Below are 16,679 nucleotides of genomic sequence, written 5' to 3'. Positions count from 1 at the left end.
AAATCATACCCCCTCCCCGTCACAGCATGTGTTTGTTTATCATGGCTGATTCGACACCAAGATGAATTGGTTCATCTCACTGTCCCCAACACCAGCCTTGTGCCAGTTAGGAGGAAGTGCCAGCGCTGCTATGCTAAGGGAGCACGCAGGCAAGTGGCTCTGTGCACAGCCCCAAGGCCCAGGTGGAGACAGAAGAGGAGCACGCACATTCCTCCAGCCGCGAAGCACCGGAACTCTCCAACCTACGTGCTTTAGACCTTTGTCCCCACTGCTCTGCCAGCCCTCACCTCTGCCTTCCAATAGGTCAGGCTCCCTGACCACCAGCCCCAGCCTCGTTTCACAAGGAGTTGTGTTCTGGGTACCAGGAATCCTGAGCCCCCCGCCCGGGGCCACCACTAACCCCAAAGGCCTAAGGGTGGTGGTGGTAGTGGTTGGGATTGGAGCAGGGCAGGGACCCACAGGATCGATGTTTCTGGGCTTTGTAAACCTAGATTGGCTAATTCCACCTCGGGCAATTCCGTTCCCTTTGGGGCCTCAGGAGGAAAGGGACAGAATGCTCAGATCCAGTTCCTGAGACGGCAGGAAAGCCTGTATACCCCAGAGCTTTGAAAAGGGAGGTAGGCATGGAGACAAGAGGCTGCCCCATCCCAGCGTCCCCAAGAAACCCCCTGCCCAGGTCACAATCCCTTCCTCCACTGAGAAGTCCAGGCAGTGCAGGCTGGAAGGATGGGGTGGGACCTCCAGATGCCTGTGTCCCCAGAAGAACTTCTCCTGCACAAACACAGGCTGTGGGCCCCACATTGGCGACTCCTGGCCATGTCCACACAATCTCCACCTGCCCCAAGGATGTGGCCAGGCAGAGAGCTACAACAAGCCGGTACCCTCCCCTGCCGCCGTGGAACAAAACATTTATCCACCTTGAAGCAGCAAAGGGGAATCAGGCTTGGCATGAAAGCAGCCCACGGATGCAACAACAAACCTAACACCGTTTAATCCAGCGGGACTGAATCCGAGAAGCCAAAGATGTGGCTGAACAAGGGGACCTGGAAATCACACGATGGAGGTGGGAACAGGTTGCCGTGGGTGGGTTTGAATTTCTTGGCCTGGGGCACACGCTGATCCATTAAGCTGTGTGGCTCCTCCGTTCTAAAAATGGTAGTATTTTCCTTGGGTGAGCTGCTGCCTTTACTAAGCCCTGTCTAAACAGAAGGCAATTCAGAGAGGAAAAAAATAGTGGTTTCCAAGTGTTCACAACCCACGACTCAATACATGGACCTTACACTAATGAATTTTAATTCAATCAAGAATTTAATTGGGTGGGGTCACCTCCTGCACCTCTTCCCCAATTGCTGGTGGGATAAAACCAACCCATGGAAAGATCAAGATTTACATGCAGCGTAACATATTATTCCCTCTGATCTCTCTTCCTATTTCAGAAAGGTTCGGCTCTCAAAGATAGTCTTTGCAATGCGTCAATTTTAAAATTATTTTTCCCGTAGCTCCTGAACTTAGCCATGAAACAGAGACAAAAATAGCCTTCTAGTCTTAAGTCGTTTCTGAATTTTTGCTCAATTTCTGAGTGAATACCAAGTAACTAATCATTAAACTACAATTTAGAGGACAATGAATTCGGGAAGACAAATCTCTGCTAGTAAGAAGGGCAGCTCAACATGTAAAACTGAAAAGACAAAACTATCCTCAGTTGCAAGGGACCACAGTCTAAGTGGAAAAAAAAAAAAAAAGTAAATAACCTAAATAGCTAGGTTAGAGAAGAAAGGAAACCATTTTATCAAAATAATTAACAATTAGGGGCGCCTGGGTGGCTCAGTCGGTCAAGCATCCGACTTCAGCTCGGGTCATGACCTTGCGGTTTGTGAGTTTGAGCCCCGCGTCGGGCTCTGCGCTGACAGCTCGGAGCCTGGAGCCTGCTTCACATTCTGTGTCTCCCTCTCTCTCTGCCCCTCCCCCACTCGTATCTGTCTCTCCCTCTCTCTCTCAAAAATAAATAAACATTAAAAAATTTGTGTTTAAATATTTAATAATTAAGCAATGGTGGGCATTATAAGGCAAACTACAGAAAGCCAGAAACTTACAATGGAGAGAAGCTTTAAGACGGGAAGAGATCTTTAGAGCATGTCGATAATTCGAATCCTATCCGTTTATTTTACAGATGGAGTCACTATTGCTCCGAGAGAGCAAGGAATGTATTGCAAGGCACACAGCAAATTAGGCTGAGTCAGGATGAAAGGACAGGGCTCCTGAATGCCCACACCATCATGCTTCCCAGAGCACATCTGCAGTGATAAAATTCTTATCCTTTAAAAAAAAAAAAGTTTTCCATCGATGGATGAATGGATACACAAACTGTGGCATTCATTCAGTGGAATATGAAGTCTTAGGGAAGGAAACTCTAATGCGCGCTACAATACGGATGCCCGAGGACATCGTGTTAAGTGAAATAAGCCAGTCGCAAAAGGACAAATACTGTATGATTGCACTTCCATGAGGCGTCTGAAGTGGTGAAACTCATGGAGGCAGAAAGGAAAATGGCAGTTGTCAGGGCCTGCGGGGGCGGCGGTGGGGGTGCGGTGGAGCGAATGGAGCATTGTCTCGTGGGGACAGAGTTTCGGTCTGGGACGCTGACAAAGTTCTCAAGATGGACAGTGGTGTTTGCACGACAACGAATGTATGCGATACCCCAACGGCACACTTAGAAACGGTTACGATGGTAAATGTCACGTTTTGTATTCTTTGCAAAAATTCTGAAAGGGTTTTAATGTTTTGTAGCCTTGAGATAGTTCCTTCCACACCCAGAATCCACCACCAATCTTGCCAACTTCAGAAGCAGAAGCAAGCAACTGTACAGGCACAAAATCACAGACCTGCATTCAACGTACCGTGTGTCACAGACGACATGTTTGCGTCACCCTAGAATTCATATCTTGAAACCCTAATCCCCAATGCAACGGTATCAGGCGATGGGGCCTCGGCAGGTGACCAGCATTAGGTGAGGTCATGAGGGTAGAGCCCCCATAAATGGGCGTGGTGCCCTCTTGTGAGTCCCGAAAGACCTAAGGGAGTTTGTCTCTCTCTGCTCTCCACCACGTGAGGATGCAGAAGAGCGTCCTCACCAGATGCCAAATCGGCCAGGGCCTTGATCTTGGGCTTCCCAGCCTCCAGAACAGTGAGATACAGGTGCCTGTTGTTTGCAGCTGCTGAGTCTGTGGTACTTTCCTTACGGCAGCCTGAAATGACCAACGCAACGCACGCTGCGTTAGCTTCCGTCCCTCCAAAAAAAAAGTGACCCCGAACATGGGACAGTCACATCTCAGTGAGAGTCCCAGCTCCGAACAGAATAGAATTCACACGATGACCAAAGCTAACAGACTCAGGGAATGACTACCCCTGCTGCATGGACAAACCACTGTTCAGACGTGATACCAAATGCTTACAGTAAGGAAAGATCTAGCTCGCAGAGCAGATGGGCCTCCCAGTACATGTTATCAGGCTGAGGGGCCCCATCTGCCCCCTGCACCTGCTGGAACTTGTCTATAGTTTGCGTCTACAGTTACAACTGCAACGTAGCTTGAGAAGTCTCTAGCGCAGTGTCCTAAAAATTCAGGATAAAATTATGACATAACAGGAGATTTTGCTGAGCGATGGGCCACAGCACCCCAGTAGTCACAAAGAAAACCAACACCCCAACAGAACAGGTGGTGCAAAGAAACCTTCTCTAAACTTAAAGGCCAACAATCATTTCTCTGCTTAATGAGCCTGTGACCTTCACCATCCTCCCCAAGCCTGTTTTCTCATCTGTATAATGGAGATAAGAATACTTACCCCCAAAATGATGTCACTACTCAGGAGGATCATAAGTGTTAATTACCTAACACAATACCTGGCAGCCGGTAGGTAACTCTGAAACTGTTAGTTTCTGTGAGAGGAATAAAACCCAGGATACCCATCATACAGATTTGCAATTTTAGGAGAGGAGATTCCTAACATTTGGACTTCCAGAAGGAAATGTTAGACGATGCGGTCTGAGCAGTCAAGGATTCCACACGATGCATGGAAACATGTTTGGAATACAGAATATATTTGTGCCCATGGTAACATGCTTGGCACAAAATGGAAATCTTGATGGGGTTCCCTGAGCCCCAAGAGCCACTGCCACAGAGCTGGTCTCTTCTTCTGGCCCTGGCGTTTCCCTCTGGCCACCCTCCCTCTCTCTCTCCTCCTCAGGGTCCCTCTCCGCCTTGACTGGCTATAACACACAACTACATCTGTTTTTAAATTTGCTGTATTTACTTAAATGAGATAATGTTTATGAAAGCTCTTTAGAAACCATAAAATCCTATGTAAATGTAGAGTTCTTTATTTAATAAAAATGTATGGGGCTTGTTCTTGAATTTTTAAATGGATCAACTTAGCCTTTTAGGGATCTCTCCAAAACAAAACAAAAACACAACCAAACAAGACAAAACCTCAAATCCTTTTCATTTGTAAATGGACCTTGATTGATTTTTATCCCCTGTAGAGCCACAGCATTCAACGGGGGGGGGGGGGGGGGGGGGGGGGGGGATAAAAACTTCACATCTGAATGGGTGATCTATTTCCTCCTCTAGAAAGAAGCACCGTCCTGAGAGATACAAATCAGCTGGGAATAAAAGGCCAGTCACACCCAGATAAGAAAGAAGGAAAGTGGCACAGAAATCTTGGGAATCAATGGGACAATTTTAAAGCACAGTAAAATTTGATAAATTCAGACCCTAACAATTCCCAACATGAGAAGGTTTAAACATGGCATGAATTAAATTTGAGAGCATCTACAAAAAGAAAAAGAAAAAAAAGGGGGGGGGAGGGAGGGGAGAGGAGATCTCACCAAGCAAATAAATCGTGCCAACAGGATGTTTAAAGATATTTAAGAACTTATCATCTTTTCATAGAGCCTTCAAATCATTTTTGTAATATCCAACTTTCTACAGCCTTCATTATCTATTCATTAAAGCAGGATCGGCTAGAAACCTTCTCAGAAGGTTTAAGGATACTGTAACAGCACTTAATTAGAAAAATCATACTTACTGAGGGTTCACCCTGAGCTACGAACTATGTGAGGCACCTGATATATCTCAAATACCTCTTTAGGAGGGATTAATCTCCCCATTTTTACAGATGAGGGCCCCGAGGCTCAAAGTCACCCAAAGCAGGAGCTGTGGGTGCAACCACAGGGACAAGTGATCCTGAAACCGGGTCTAATATCCAATGTTGCTCTGCCTGCTCCTGTTCATCAGTGTTTTACCTGGACCACTTTTTGTTAATTTAGCAGAGCTGCTCCCTGGTTTTTCCATATTCGTGAGGCTTTTTCTGTCGCGGTAAAAAGAGGACTTGTTTAGACCCCACTGCTGCCGAGCTCTGGCTTCTTGCCTCTGTGGGCTCAAGGGCAAACGATGAAAGACATCTCTGTGCCTCACAGTCTCCATGCACTGACTTAACTTCTGGGAGCCCCCAAGTAGGACTTGGTTGACAGTCCCAGGCTTCACAGAGCTTTCTCTTCAGTTGACAGCTAGCTTCCCCCCTCACCGTCCCACCGAACCTCTCGTTTTCCCACACATTCTGATAAAACCAAACAACATATGGTAGCAATGATGCTGTTCTTGTATCAAACACAAACTAAACGGCTGACTTAACGGCATGCTCCGCTGGTTTACTTTGTGTCCTAAGTTCATCTTTGTTTCCCATTCCCTTTCCATTTCCTGGTTCCAAACAGGATATTCTGATAGCATTTCCCACCCACCCAGAAACAGGAAGCACCTGAAAAGTCATGAGAAAAATGTCTTTGTGCCAAAGACCGATTTTTTAAGAATTCAAAAGTTTTGAGACAGTTTGGACAGGGGCCCACATACTTCGAGGCTTTCCTCTATTAAACCAAACTTGCAACATTCTGAAGAGAGCACAGGTGACCCTCAGCGAGACCCATAATAAGGCCGCAACGAGAGAACAATGTGTGGTCTTTCTCAGCACTTCTGAAATTTCTCATGAGCCCCTAACAATAACCTTCCGAAGTAATGCCAGGGAGGCATCACGGCATGTATTCCCACGGAAGGCCCAGCCACAGGCGTGAGGCCACAGAGGCACAGAAGAGCAGGCCCCAGCCCAGCTTCCTACGCCCTTCAGTGGTCCTCCAGCTATCCCACAAAATGCACACCCAGAAGCAGCCGGGCCCCCTCCTCCCCTCCCAGCACCCACCGCCACGACCGACACCGGATTCCCACCGTTCCTTCCTTCTGTGAGCCCCAGTCGGGTGCAGACTCTAAGGGGGTATCCATTCCTCCAGGAGTTGCAAATTGAAATAAGCTGTCTTAAGGCCACTTAGACCCGGGATGCGGCTTGGGCCCTTGGGGAGAGGTGCCCTCTATATACGCTGGCATGAGATTCTCTCCCCCGCACGGCTCTCCCACTTGTGAAACATCATGTTTCCACTGTTTTCCCCTGAGGATGGGGAACTTGACAGCTGGGACTGGGTCACTTGGGTTTGATTTATCAGGCACTTAAGATTGTGTGGATTTTATTCCTAGCAGACAAATCAGTCACCCCACAGTGATTGACAAACACTTGCCTAGCGTGCATATAGTACATTAGCACGGAATACAGACCACAAGCACATATATGCTTAGTGTGCACGCTTGCGTGGACACACACACGGGGCACTGGTCTAAGAACTTACAAGTTTTAACTCACTTCGTCCTCTTCACAGACCCCTGAGGTAGCTTAGGCACAGCTCAGCACATTAACAATGTGGCAGAGCTAGGACTCGAACGCTGGCAGTCTGGGTCCAGAGGCTGTGCTCTTAGCCACCAGGCTACGTGGCCTCTCCATTGCATGACACATGAATGACGGAAGGGAACGAAAAACTTGGCCCGGAGCAAGCCACACCGCATCTCTAGACCTCAATAAAGATAGGCTGGCCGAGATGATATCCAAAAGGTCCTGTCAAACTGTGAAATATTTTAGTTGTACCGTACTTAGCTGTAACGTGATCCCCCACTTGGAACAGAGAGCCTGAGTCACCGAGTTTTTCCACATTAAGAGAAAATTTGGTTGCTTTAAGACCAAAAGTAGTCCACAGAACTGGGAGGTGGACATCCCCAAAGTCAACAGAGCCCAGGCCAGGGTTCTCTGTGGCCGGCATCCCCCATCCTGCCAAGCCAGTCTTCTAGAGAAATCTGAGCACTTACCACTCTTGCCTCCACAGGACCAAGCACCACAGAAACATTCTCTTCAGTGTCCCATTGTTCTAGGGGCTGCTGTTATACCCCAACACTCCTGGGGGAGTGTTGAGTTAGGACACGGAAGTGTGTGTGTGCCCATGAGAAGGGAGGATTAGGCAGGGGGACGGGGTGAAGAGGGACCGCCATTTTGCTTATTTTTTGGCTGGCTCCATTTGGCCACCATTAAGCCGAGGAACAGTGGAAGAGTAATCCTGGAAGCCTGAGCTGATCCCACATCCACTGTCGTGTGAGGAATCTGGGATCATGAGATGAGCCCCGCGTCAGCTTAAACTGTGTAATAACCACAAAACCTGTGACAGATAACAGGCATTCGTCTCTCACTCCCACTCCTACAGATCAGCTGGGGTTTGGCCATCTAGTTGGGCTCTGGCTGTAGGTTCAGTTCAAGTCTGTTCCACACGTAGCTCGTCTGGGACCAGTGAGCCACAGGGGCCACGTCCTATGGTGAGGATCCCAAGCACCCAGGGGGGTGGGATGGGGTGGGGTGGGGGACACACACAACACCTCTGAAGGCCCAGAGCTCACACACACTTGTGAATGAGGGACACTTGTGGAACAGTCACCTGGCCTCGCTGTGGCCCTCCTTGGCTCACGTGGGTTTCCATCTTCCTGCCAAGCATCACACCAGAGCCACCAGCAACGGGGAAGGCAGGCAGGGCCTGCTCTTGAGAGCACCGACACCCAAAACGTTCACGTCTGGGTAGTTCAGTCGCCCTCTCTTGTTCTGTGAGGGTTGTTGACTGGCTCTTATTAAAGTCTCATTTAAGTTGGAAATTTCAAAACACACACAGAAATCACCACTAACCAAGAGGGCACAAAATGACTTGCTGAGGTCAGACAGATGAGAAATCCAAATCCCAGCTCTAACATTTATACTGTAGGAGGGACCTCCGGCAACTTATTTCAATGGAGTCTCAGCTTCCTCATCTGTCACAGGAGAAGGTCAACCTCCAAGCCCACCTTTGGGGGCCCCACCCACTTCCCCTCGGGCCTCACCATTTCCATGACTCAGCCCAGCCTCCAGCACCTACATCTCTCCGCCAGGGACCTTGCCCTGCCCCCACACACGGCAGGACAGAATGGTGGAAAAACTCCAGCCCCCACACTCTTCAGGTGGGTAATTCCAAGGTGTGCTCCATGCCGGCCCCCGAGCTCCCGAGACTTGCCCGCGACGGTAGCCTGTTAGGCAGCATCCCTTATGGGCTGCGATTCCTTCCCTTTCTCGTTTCCCACGCCCCCACTGGCGTCTTCTAGAACAACCTCCAGAAAACTACCCCTCTTCAAACCCAAGCAAAGAATAGCTACATTCTAAGGGATTGTAACGATTAAGTGAGAGAATGTGTGAAGTCCCCAAACCAACACCGGCCTAGTGCTGATCCCACATCTGAGGACAACAGACGTGCCGGAAGCGTGAGCCACGGTGGCTAGTGGTGCACGTAACATTGGGCTCCCGCGACCGCGTCAGAGGTCTGTCCTTTTGCGTTCTGATTCTTATAGGGGTACACAGAGGAGTCGCTGGGGACGGCAACGCGTCCATATTTCACAACACGACTCCTGGGAAAACCAACATGCTGGCCGTATTGCGTAACTACTTTGGATTCCATCACCACTGCCTCCTATCGATTTCCTCACCTCTCCCTGGGCCAACGAGCTACCCAAAAAGTTGTTCCAGGGGCTTTGCCTTTTCTTCCTGGGGGGACAAAGTGAGGAATAGGCTGGGGCAGTCAGGACACTGCCTTGACCCCTTATTTGTGTCTTCATACTATCTATCCCTCCCTCTTGACGGACTACATCACACCTATTTTTCAGATGAAGTTTTTCTTCTGACCAGGACAATGCAGAGACAAAGGGGGCCAGAGTTCAATTTCCCCACGTGGCCCGGCGACAGCTGACCAAATGCTGACACAGGAAAAGAACAAGGCTCACCCTCACGGAAGGATGGGGTTCACGTCTCCTGCAGGGACCCTGCCAGTTCTTCTGCGGGGACATTGCACGGAACACCTACTCGGGACACTTGAGTCCCCTTCAGGGCCCTGGAGGGTCCTCCATGAGGCAGAAAAATGAATGTGCCCAGGCAGCATTTCTCAGAATCATTTTTGGTGGCCACAGATTTGAAACCTGGGAAACCCCAGGGAGACCCAGAGGAAACGTGAACAGAGGCTGGTGGAGACTTGGGTCCAAACAAATAAATTAGGGGGAATATAACCAGCACAGCACTTAAAGAGGAAACGAGTTCTATCTCACTCGGAACTAAGCAAAGAAAACCTGATATACAAGCTATAAAACTGATGAAAAGGAGAGTGTTTCCTGAACCCTTCAAGCTCAAGTTCAACTGAGCTAAATAACGATCAGCTCAAAAAGAATTTTTTTAAGAAGTGATAATAACAACAGTGATGATGATGATCAGCTTATGGTCCAGTGCCCAGGTGTTTGGAGGTTTTAAGCAGGGAGCCTGAGAAATACATTTCCTTCCAAGACCCCAGGTGCCCCTTGGCAAGGTCTGAAAACTACCATGAGGTGCACAGACCGCATGGGAAGGAAGGTCAGCCGTGGGATGTCACGGAATGACTGAATCCTGAGTCTCCTCTTCCCCCTGCCTCAGGACGTTTGTCCGTGGAGCTGTCTCCGGAGCATTAGGATCCTTTGGGAGCTGGGACTGTGGAGACTATCTGGGCCAACCTCTGAATTTTCAGGCGAGGACACTGAGGTCCAGAGAGAGAAAGTACGTTTCCCAAGGCTGCACAGCATGTGGCAGTGCCTCTGCCTGATGGCTTGGCTGAGGCTCAGTGAATCTCAGTCTGAGACTTCACATAGGTCTGTAAGCACTGTGGACTCTGGGGCAGAGATGGGCCGGGCTGGGCAGGGCCTGGAACCATGGCCCCCTTGTCACCCCATTCCCTGGGTGGGGCTGTGGGTGCCGAGAGGCCAATCAGGGACCCAGTGCTGCCTCTGGTCAGAATTTGGGAAGCTGAGGGGAACAGAGATGATGGGTGTGGCTTTGGGTACCTTGGGGGTGGAGATCTGGCATGGGGATGGGGGTGAGAATCAGCAGCTCTCACCTTCATAGCAGGGGATCAGCGTCCTGCCTTTGGCCTGGAGATTGGACGGGATGATGTAACAGAAGCCATGGGGCAGGATGTGGTCTGTTTCATAGTAGATGTTCTTCCAGCGGTGGGCACAGGCCTAAAGGACAGAGAGAGGGGTCAGAGCAGGGAAGTCAGCCCCAGCAGGTCCCAAAGCAGAACCCAGGCAACATCTGGTGGTTGTGTGGGAGGAGAGGGGCAGAGGGGCCAGAAAACCACCCTCCCTCCTGTCCCGCCAGAGCTTGGCACCAGCTGTTTGGGGCATCGGCAACCTACATGAGCGAACCCCAGGAGGCTACTAGGAAGAGACAGGAAACAAATACGTAAACCAACGAGGACTGTACCTAGTGCTGAGCACCGGGAAGGAAAGACCGGAGTTATGGGACAGAGACTCTGGAGGTGGGAAGGATGGAGGTCAGGGAGACAGGAGAGCAAACCAGCCACGCTGAGGGTGCAGGACAGTGTTCCAGGAGAGGGGTCATTGGGTGCAGAGGAAGCCCCCGCGAAAGGCTTGAAGGTTCGAGGGAAAGGAAGGCGGGCGGGTCTGGACTGCGGTGGGAGGGAAGAGGTCAGAGAGGGGACGGGGCCAGCCCACGGGGGTCTTGCAGACCGTGGGGACTATTACCTTCGTGGACGTGCAAGGGAAGCTGACAGTCTCACACAGGTGAGTGGCATGACCTGGTTTACAGTTTAGAGAGAGAACGTAGCCACGGTGTGGAGCCCGCAGGCGGGCAAGAGTGGAAGTGAACGTCCAACGGACGCTGGGCTGGGGGGAGCAGCAGGAACACGGGAGGGGCGCGTCCTTCCCCACCCACCACAGAAGTCCCCCACTCGGACACACCTGCCCGCTCCAGTTACATGTGTGCGCGTGACCTCGCACACCCCAGCACCCACAAGTTTGGTTAGGGGCCGACCCGCTTCCTGCGAGGGCGGGCACTCTGCCCAGCCTGTTTCTCATGGACACACACTCACTTCTGCCCCCGGTCCACTCTGGCCTACAAATGTATTTTCCTAAAATAATCAGAGCTTTTGCTTGTTTGTTTAAAGTTTATTTATTTTGAGCGTGAGAGAGACTAGGGGAGGAAGAGAGAGAGAGAGAGAGAGAGAGAGAGAGAGAGAGAATATCCCAAGCAGGCTCTGAACTGCCAGTGTGGAGCCCAAGGTGGGGTTCGATCTCACGAACCATGAGATTACGACCTGAGCCAAGATCGACAGTCGAACGCTCAACTGACTGAGCCGTCAAATATTTTGGCATCCCAGAATAATCAGACCTTTTAACTTCTTGGTCTCTTTCCTTCGAATGCACAACAGGTCACAACGTTCAGCATCTACAGGGCCCACATTTGATTTCTTCTGCAATGCTAGAGGGAGGCCAGAGGTGTCTTTGGAATTCCTATTTTCCACACGGGAAGCCCAAGTGTCAGCGTGGCTCCCGTAAGTCTCAGAGCCAGCAGGTGCTGCCTACCGCGGAGGAACCCACCGCTTCAGGGTCCTCCTTGTCTCACTAGAAAACCTTGTCCATTTTCCATTTGACAGTTCCCATTCCGGCAATCCCTATCAAGATAACACCAGCATTCTTCACAGAGCTAGAACACACAATCCTACAATTTGTATGGAACCACAAAAGACCCCAAATAGCCAAAGCGATCTTGAAAAAGAAAACCAAAGCTGGAGGCATCACAATCCCCGACTTCAAGCTGTATTACAAAGCTGCAATCATCAAGGCAGTATGGTACTGGCACAAAAACAGACATCTGGGTCAATGGAACAGAATAGAGAACCCGGAAATGGACCCACAAACGTATGGCCAACTAATCTTTTTTTTTTTTTTTTTAATTTTTTTTTTCAACATTTTTTTTTTTTTTTATTTTTGGGACAGAGAGAGACAGAGCATGAACGGGGGAGGGGCAGAGAGAGAGGGAGACACAGAATCGGAAACAGGCTCCAGGCTCCGAGCCATCAGCCCAGAGCCTGACGCGGGGCTCGAACTCACGGACCGCGAGATCGTGACCTGGCTGAAGTCGGACGCTTAACCGACTGCGCCACCCAGGCGCCCCTGGCCAACTAATCTTTGACAAAGCAGGAAAGAATAACCAATGTTACAAAGACAGTCTCTTCAGCAAGTGGTGCTGGGAAAACTGGACAGCGACATGCAGAAGAATGAACCTGGACCACTTTCTTACAACATACACAAAAATAAACTCAAAATGGATGAAAGACCTAAATGTAAGATAAGAAGCCATCAAAATCCTAGAGGAGAAAGCAGGCAAAAACCTCTTTGACCTCAGCCCCAGCAACTTCTTATTTAACATGTCTCCGGAAGCAAGGGAAACAAAAGCAAAAATGAACTATTGGGACCTCATCAACACAAAAATCTTCTGCACAATGAAGGAAACAATCAGCAAAACTAAAAGGCAACCGACAGAATGGGAGAAGATATTTGCAAATGACAGATCAGATAAAGGATTAGGATCCAAAATCTATAAAGAACCTATCAAACTCAACACCCAAAAAACAAATAATCCAGTGAAGAAATGGGCAAAAGACATGAATAGACACTTCTCCAAAGAAGACATCCAGATGGCCAACTGACACATGAAAAAATGCTCAACATCACTCATCAATCAGGGGAATACAAATCAAAACCAAATGAGACACCACCTCATACCTGTCAGAATGGCTAACATTAACAACTCAGGCAACAACAGATGTTGGTGAGGATGTGGAGAAAGAGGATGTCTTTTGCACTGCTGGTGGGAATGCAAACTGGTGCAGCCACTCTGGAAAACAGTATGGAGGTTCCTCAAAACATTAAAAATAGAACTACCTACGACCCAGCAATTGCACTACTAGCTATTTATCCAAGGGATACAGGTGTGCGGTTTTTCAAAGGGGTACGCGCACCCCAGTGTTTATAGCAGCATTATTGACAATAGCCAAAGTATGAAAAGAGCCCAAATGTCCATCGACAGATGAATGGATAAAGAACATGTGGTATATGTATACAATGGAGTATTACTTGCCAATAAGAAAGAAAGAAATCTCGCCATTTGCAACTACGTGGATGGAACCAGAGGGTATTATTCTAAGTGAATTTAGTCAGAGAAAGACAAATATCACATGACTTCACTCATATGAGGAATTTAAGAGACAAACAGATGAACATGAGGGAAGGGAAGCAAAAATAATATAAAAACAGGAAGGGGCACAACACATAAGAGACTCTTAAATACGGAGAACAAACTGAGGGTTGCTGGAGGGGTGGTGGGAGGGGGGATGGGCTCAATGGGTAAGGGGTGTTAAGGAATCTACTCCTGAAATCATTGTTGCGCTATATGCTAATGTGGATGTAAATTAAAAAATAAATAAATTTTTTAAAAACGTTCCCATTCCTGCCTGAGGAGCAGTCAAACCCACCCCCTGAGGGAGACCCAGTAGCTGTTGTTACTGGCCTACCCAGAGGTCCCAACACCCCTGAGATAACCATTCTGGGGTCGAATGAAATACCCAGGTCACCAAGGGAGAGAGGGGCCTCTTTGGGGCTTGGTCATCCCTCAGATCATCTTCTGATGAAAATCACTGCCTTCCAGCCTCTCTGCTCTTCATTCCTTCAAATCCACCGCCCGCAGGACCCTTGAAGACAAAGCCACTCACCGCCCAAGGGCAAAACTACCGGAAATGTGAATCTGCCCACACATCGGTGCTTGCCCTGTGAGATTAAACTACACAGGAAGACCTCTTGTTGTTCCTTATACTGCAAACCACCTTCATTCCTCCCCACTTGATACAGTTTTGTGCCGACAGCATAGTTTCTCAAGGACCTGTGCAAATCTATCGCAAAGCACATAATCACTCCATTTCACCAAACAGTTGATTTCTTAAATTTTTAGCCCTGACTCAGTTCTGATGGCTTGCAAACTTGAATCACTTATCTAGTTGGCTGGCAAATTACTTCCAGTTTAGCTTATAGATTCAGCAAAGCCCTTGGCTTCCAGGGCTTACCACGTTTTATTGTACTTCTGGGCTGGAGGGACCGTACAAAGGGGCGGGTATTTATCATGGGGCATGCTGACTCTTCTAAGGAAGGACATTCTGCATTTAATGTCTAGTTTACTGTCTCCTCATTTGTTTTTGTTTTGTTTTTTTTAAGTGCCATAAATTGTTTAAGGAGTGATCTTGGAGAATTCCTAGAAAATCCAAATATTGCATTTCACAGTAAACTAAACTAAAATTAAGGCATCCTGTGAGGTCAGAGATCAAAGTGTCAAAGGCAGTATGCATGTAGGAAAACAAAGAAGACTGTTTCTGAATATAAATTACAGAAAGAAAAGACTGTTTAGCCTTGATTATCATTATATATACACACACATGTCAATCTGACCCCTACATTAAAAAAAATTCCTAGGGACTGTCTCCAAAGGATTACTAACCCCATCCATCTCTCCAAATGAGTTCTGCCATGAGGGAGGAAGGGGGCAGAGCAGGGAAGAACAGGAAAAGAAGCGCATTCTCTAGAAACAACAAGACTAATCAAACTCAGATTCCAAATGATCTAAAAAGGGGAAGATGGTCTCACATTACCCCAAACCTTAGAATTTGACATCTTTCAAGTTATGAGGATTGTTTTTTACTAACCCCCCCAAAAAAAAAATAAAAAGGAGAAAATGAGCAATTTATTACAAAGGTCTTTTTTGTTGAATGGAAACAGCACGTCCTTCTGGGGGAGGGGGTGGGAGGATCCTGGGCCTCTCCCGATGGCTCAGCCACAAAGACACGTAGGTCCCCACCCCACCCTCTTACACAGATGGCCAGAGCTGTTACCACGCCTCAGGTCCACCCTGCACAGCCAGGGCCAGGCCCCAGGCCACCGAGAACACCCCACCCGGCAAGGAAGTCCCCCCCACCCCCCCAGCCCTGCTCCAAGGGAGGAGGGAGTAGCCTGGGAGGCCCAGGGAAGGGGCTTCTGGAATGCTGGGAAAGTCCTTCTGAGACTGCCGACCCAATGACAATTCATCGAAGTGAACACAAATCATCTGTGTACTTTCCTCCGTATGTGTTATAGCACATTAGACGTTCTCTAGCCATCACCACCAGGAAACACGGCAATGGAAGTAAACGCAGCACCGTATGCCGCGGCTTTGAAAGAAGTGGACAGATGAGAAGTCGTGAGCAGACAGGGGCCTCCCTGATGTTTAGGAAGGACGAGGCATAGAGCCCAGAATGCCGCTGCCACGAGGAATAATCTGGATGCTTCAATGATTTGTTGTCTGAGCCTTGGAGACTAATGACAAGCAGAAGACATCAGACTTGAACATCCTGAGGTGCCCTCCCAAATCCAAGAAAAGGGCCCATGCCCATGCGGAGTTGCCTGGGTGGCCATGGCAACAAAGACTGCTTCTTCTCTATTTCTTAAACGGTCGTCTGCACACAGGGGAGCAGGCAGACAGCGTGGGAAGGGCCTTGCCCCTAATCCCGATGCTGTGTTTGCATCTGGTATCATCTGGATGGAAAACAGGAAGACTGGAGGAAAACAGGAAGGCACCATAACACCTATGAGCCCAGACTGCAGACACTAAGCCAAAGTCAGCCCACCAGAGCTGGTTGCCGGGTTCGGGGCTCAGAAAAACGTCATTTGTCGATGAGACACTTGACTCCCTGTCGCGGCTTTCAAATTCTCCATCTGTTCTATACTTGGAAGTCAGCACCCGGTGCCATTTAAAAAAAAAAAAAAAAACTCACCCCACCTCCCCCTGTTCAAAGCCACCGTGGAATCCAATATTACGTTCCATGGGGACCCAGGTCCCACGCTCACACCCCAGGCACCTCCTGCGTGCTCAAAGTGTGTTCGAATAACACGCATCTTCCCGTGCTTAATTTTAAAGCAAACAGCTGCCTAGCAGAAAGCCTTGACAGGTACATTTGACACCTTAAAGAAAAAGCAAATGGATACGAGGCCTCCAAAATGTAAATATGGATGAAGTCACCACTCCTTGTACCTTGTCACCTATCATTTCTAGGGCTGTTTTATAGCATTTTGCCTCATGCTTCCATCAACCACTCAGCCACCAAGAAGAGATGGCAGCTGATTTGCTTTCTAATTGTTTTAATAGTGACACTCTGCCCTTCCATTATTCAAACATACTTTTAGATACCCCTCCTTAGAGAGACCATCTCTAGGCACTGATAACTGACAGTGAAAAGGGTGAAAAAAATGTGGTCTCTCCCCAGGCAGCTTCCATAAAAAAGGAGGCATACGTGCAAGATAAACTATACTTACAAAGGTCACAACATAATGCCGAGTTCCTAA

At 48.7% G+C, this 16,679-nt stretch overlaps 1 protein-coding gene across 3 annotated transcripts in view; it reads right to left on the bottom strand.

Annotated features, from left to right (window-relative positions):
- ITGA9 (integrin subunit alpha 9) overlaps positions 1-16,679 on the bottom strand; it is a 363,974-nt gene that overhangs the window by 323,394 nt on the left and 23,901 nt on the right. For all 3 annotated transcript variants that reach the window (XM_058729394.1, XM_058729396.1, XM_058729395.1), the window contains exon 4: positions 10,349-10,472. In XM_058729394.1, coding sequence (XP_058585377.1) covers positions 10,349-10,472 — 124 coding nt within the window. The remainder of the gene's footprint in view (positions 1-10,348; positions 10,473-16,679) is intronic.

Source organism: Neofelis nebulosa, chromosome 5, assembly GCF_028018385.1.
Source record: "Neofelis nebulosa isolate mNeoNeb1 chromosome 5, mNeoNeb1.pri, whole genome shotgun sequence".
In the NCBI taxonomy this organism is placed as follows: Eukaryota; Metazoa; Chordata; class Mammalia; order Carnivora; family Felidae; genus Neofelis; species Neofelis nebulosa.
Note: the sequence above shows the minus strand (reverse complement) of the source record. Positions and strands in the feature narration are given on the sequence as shown.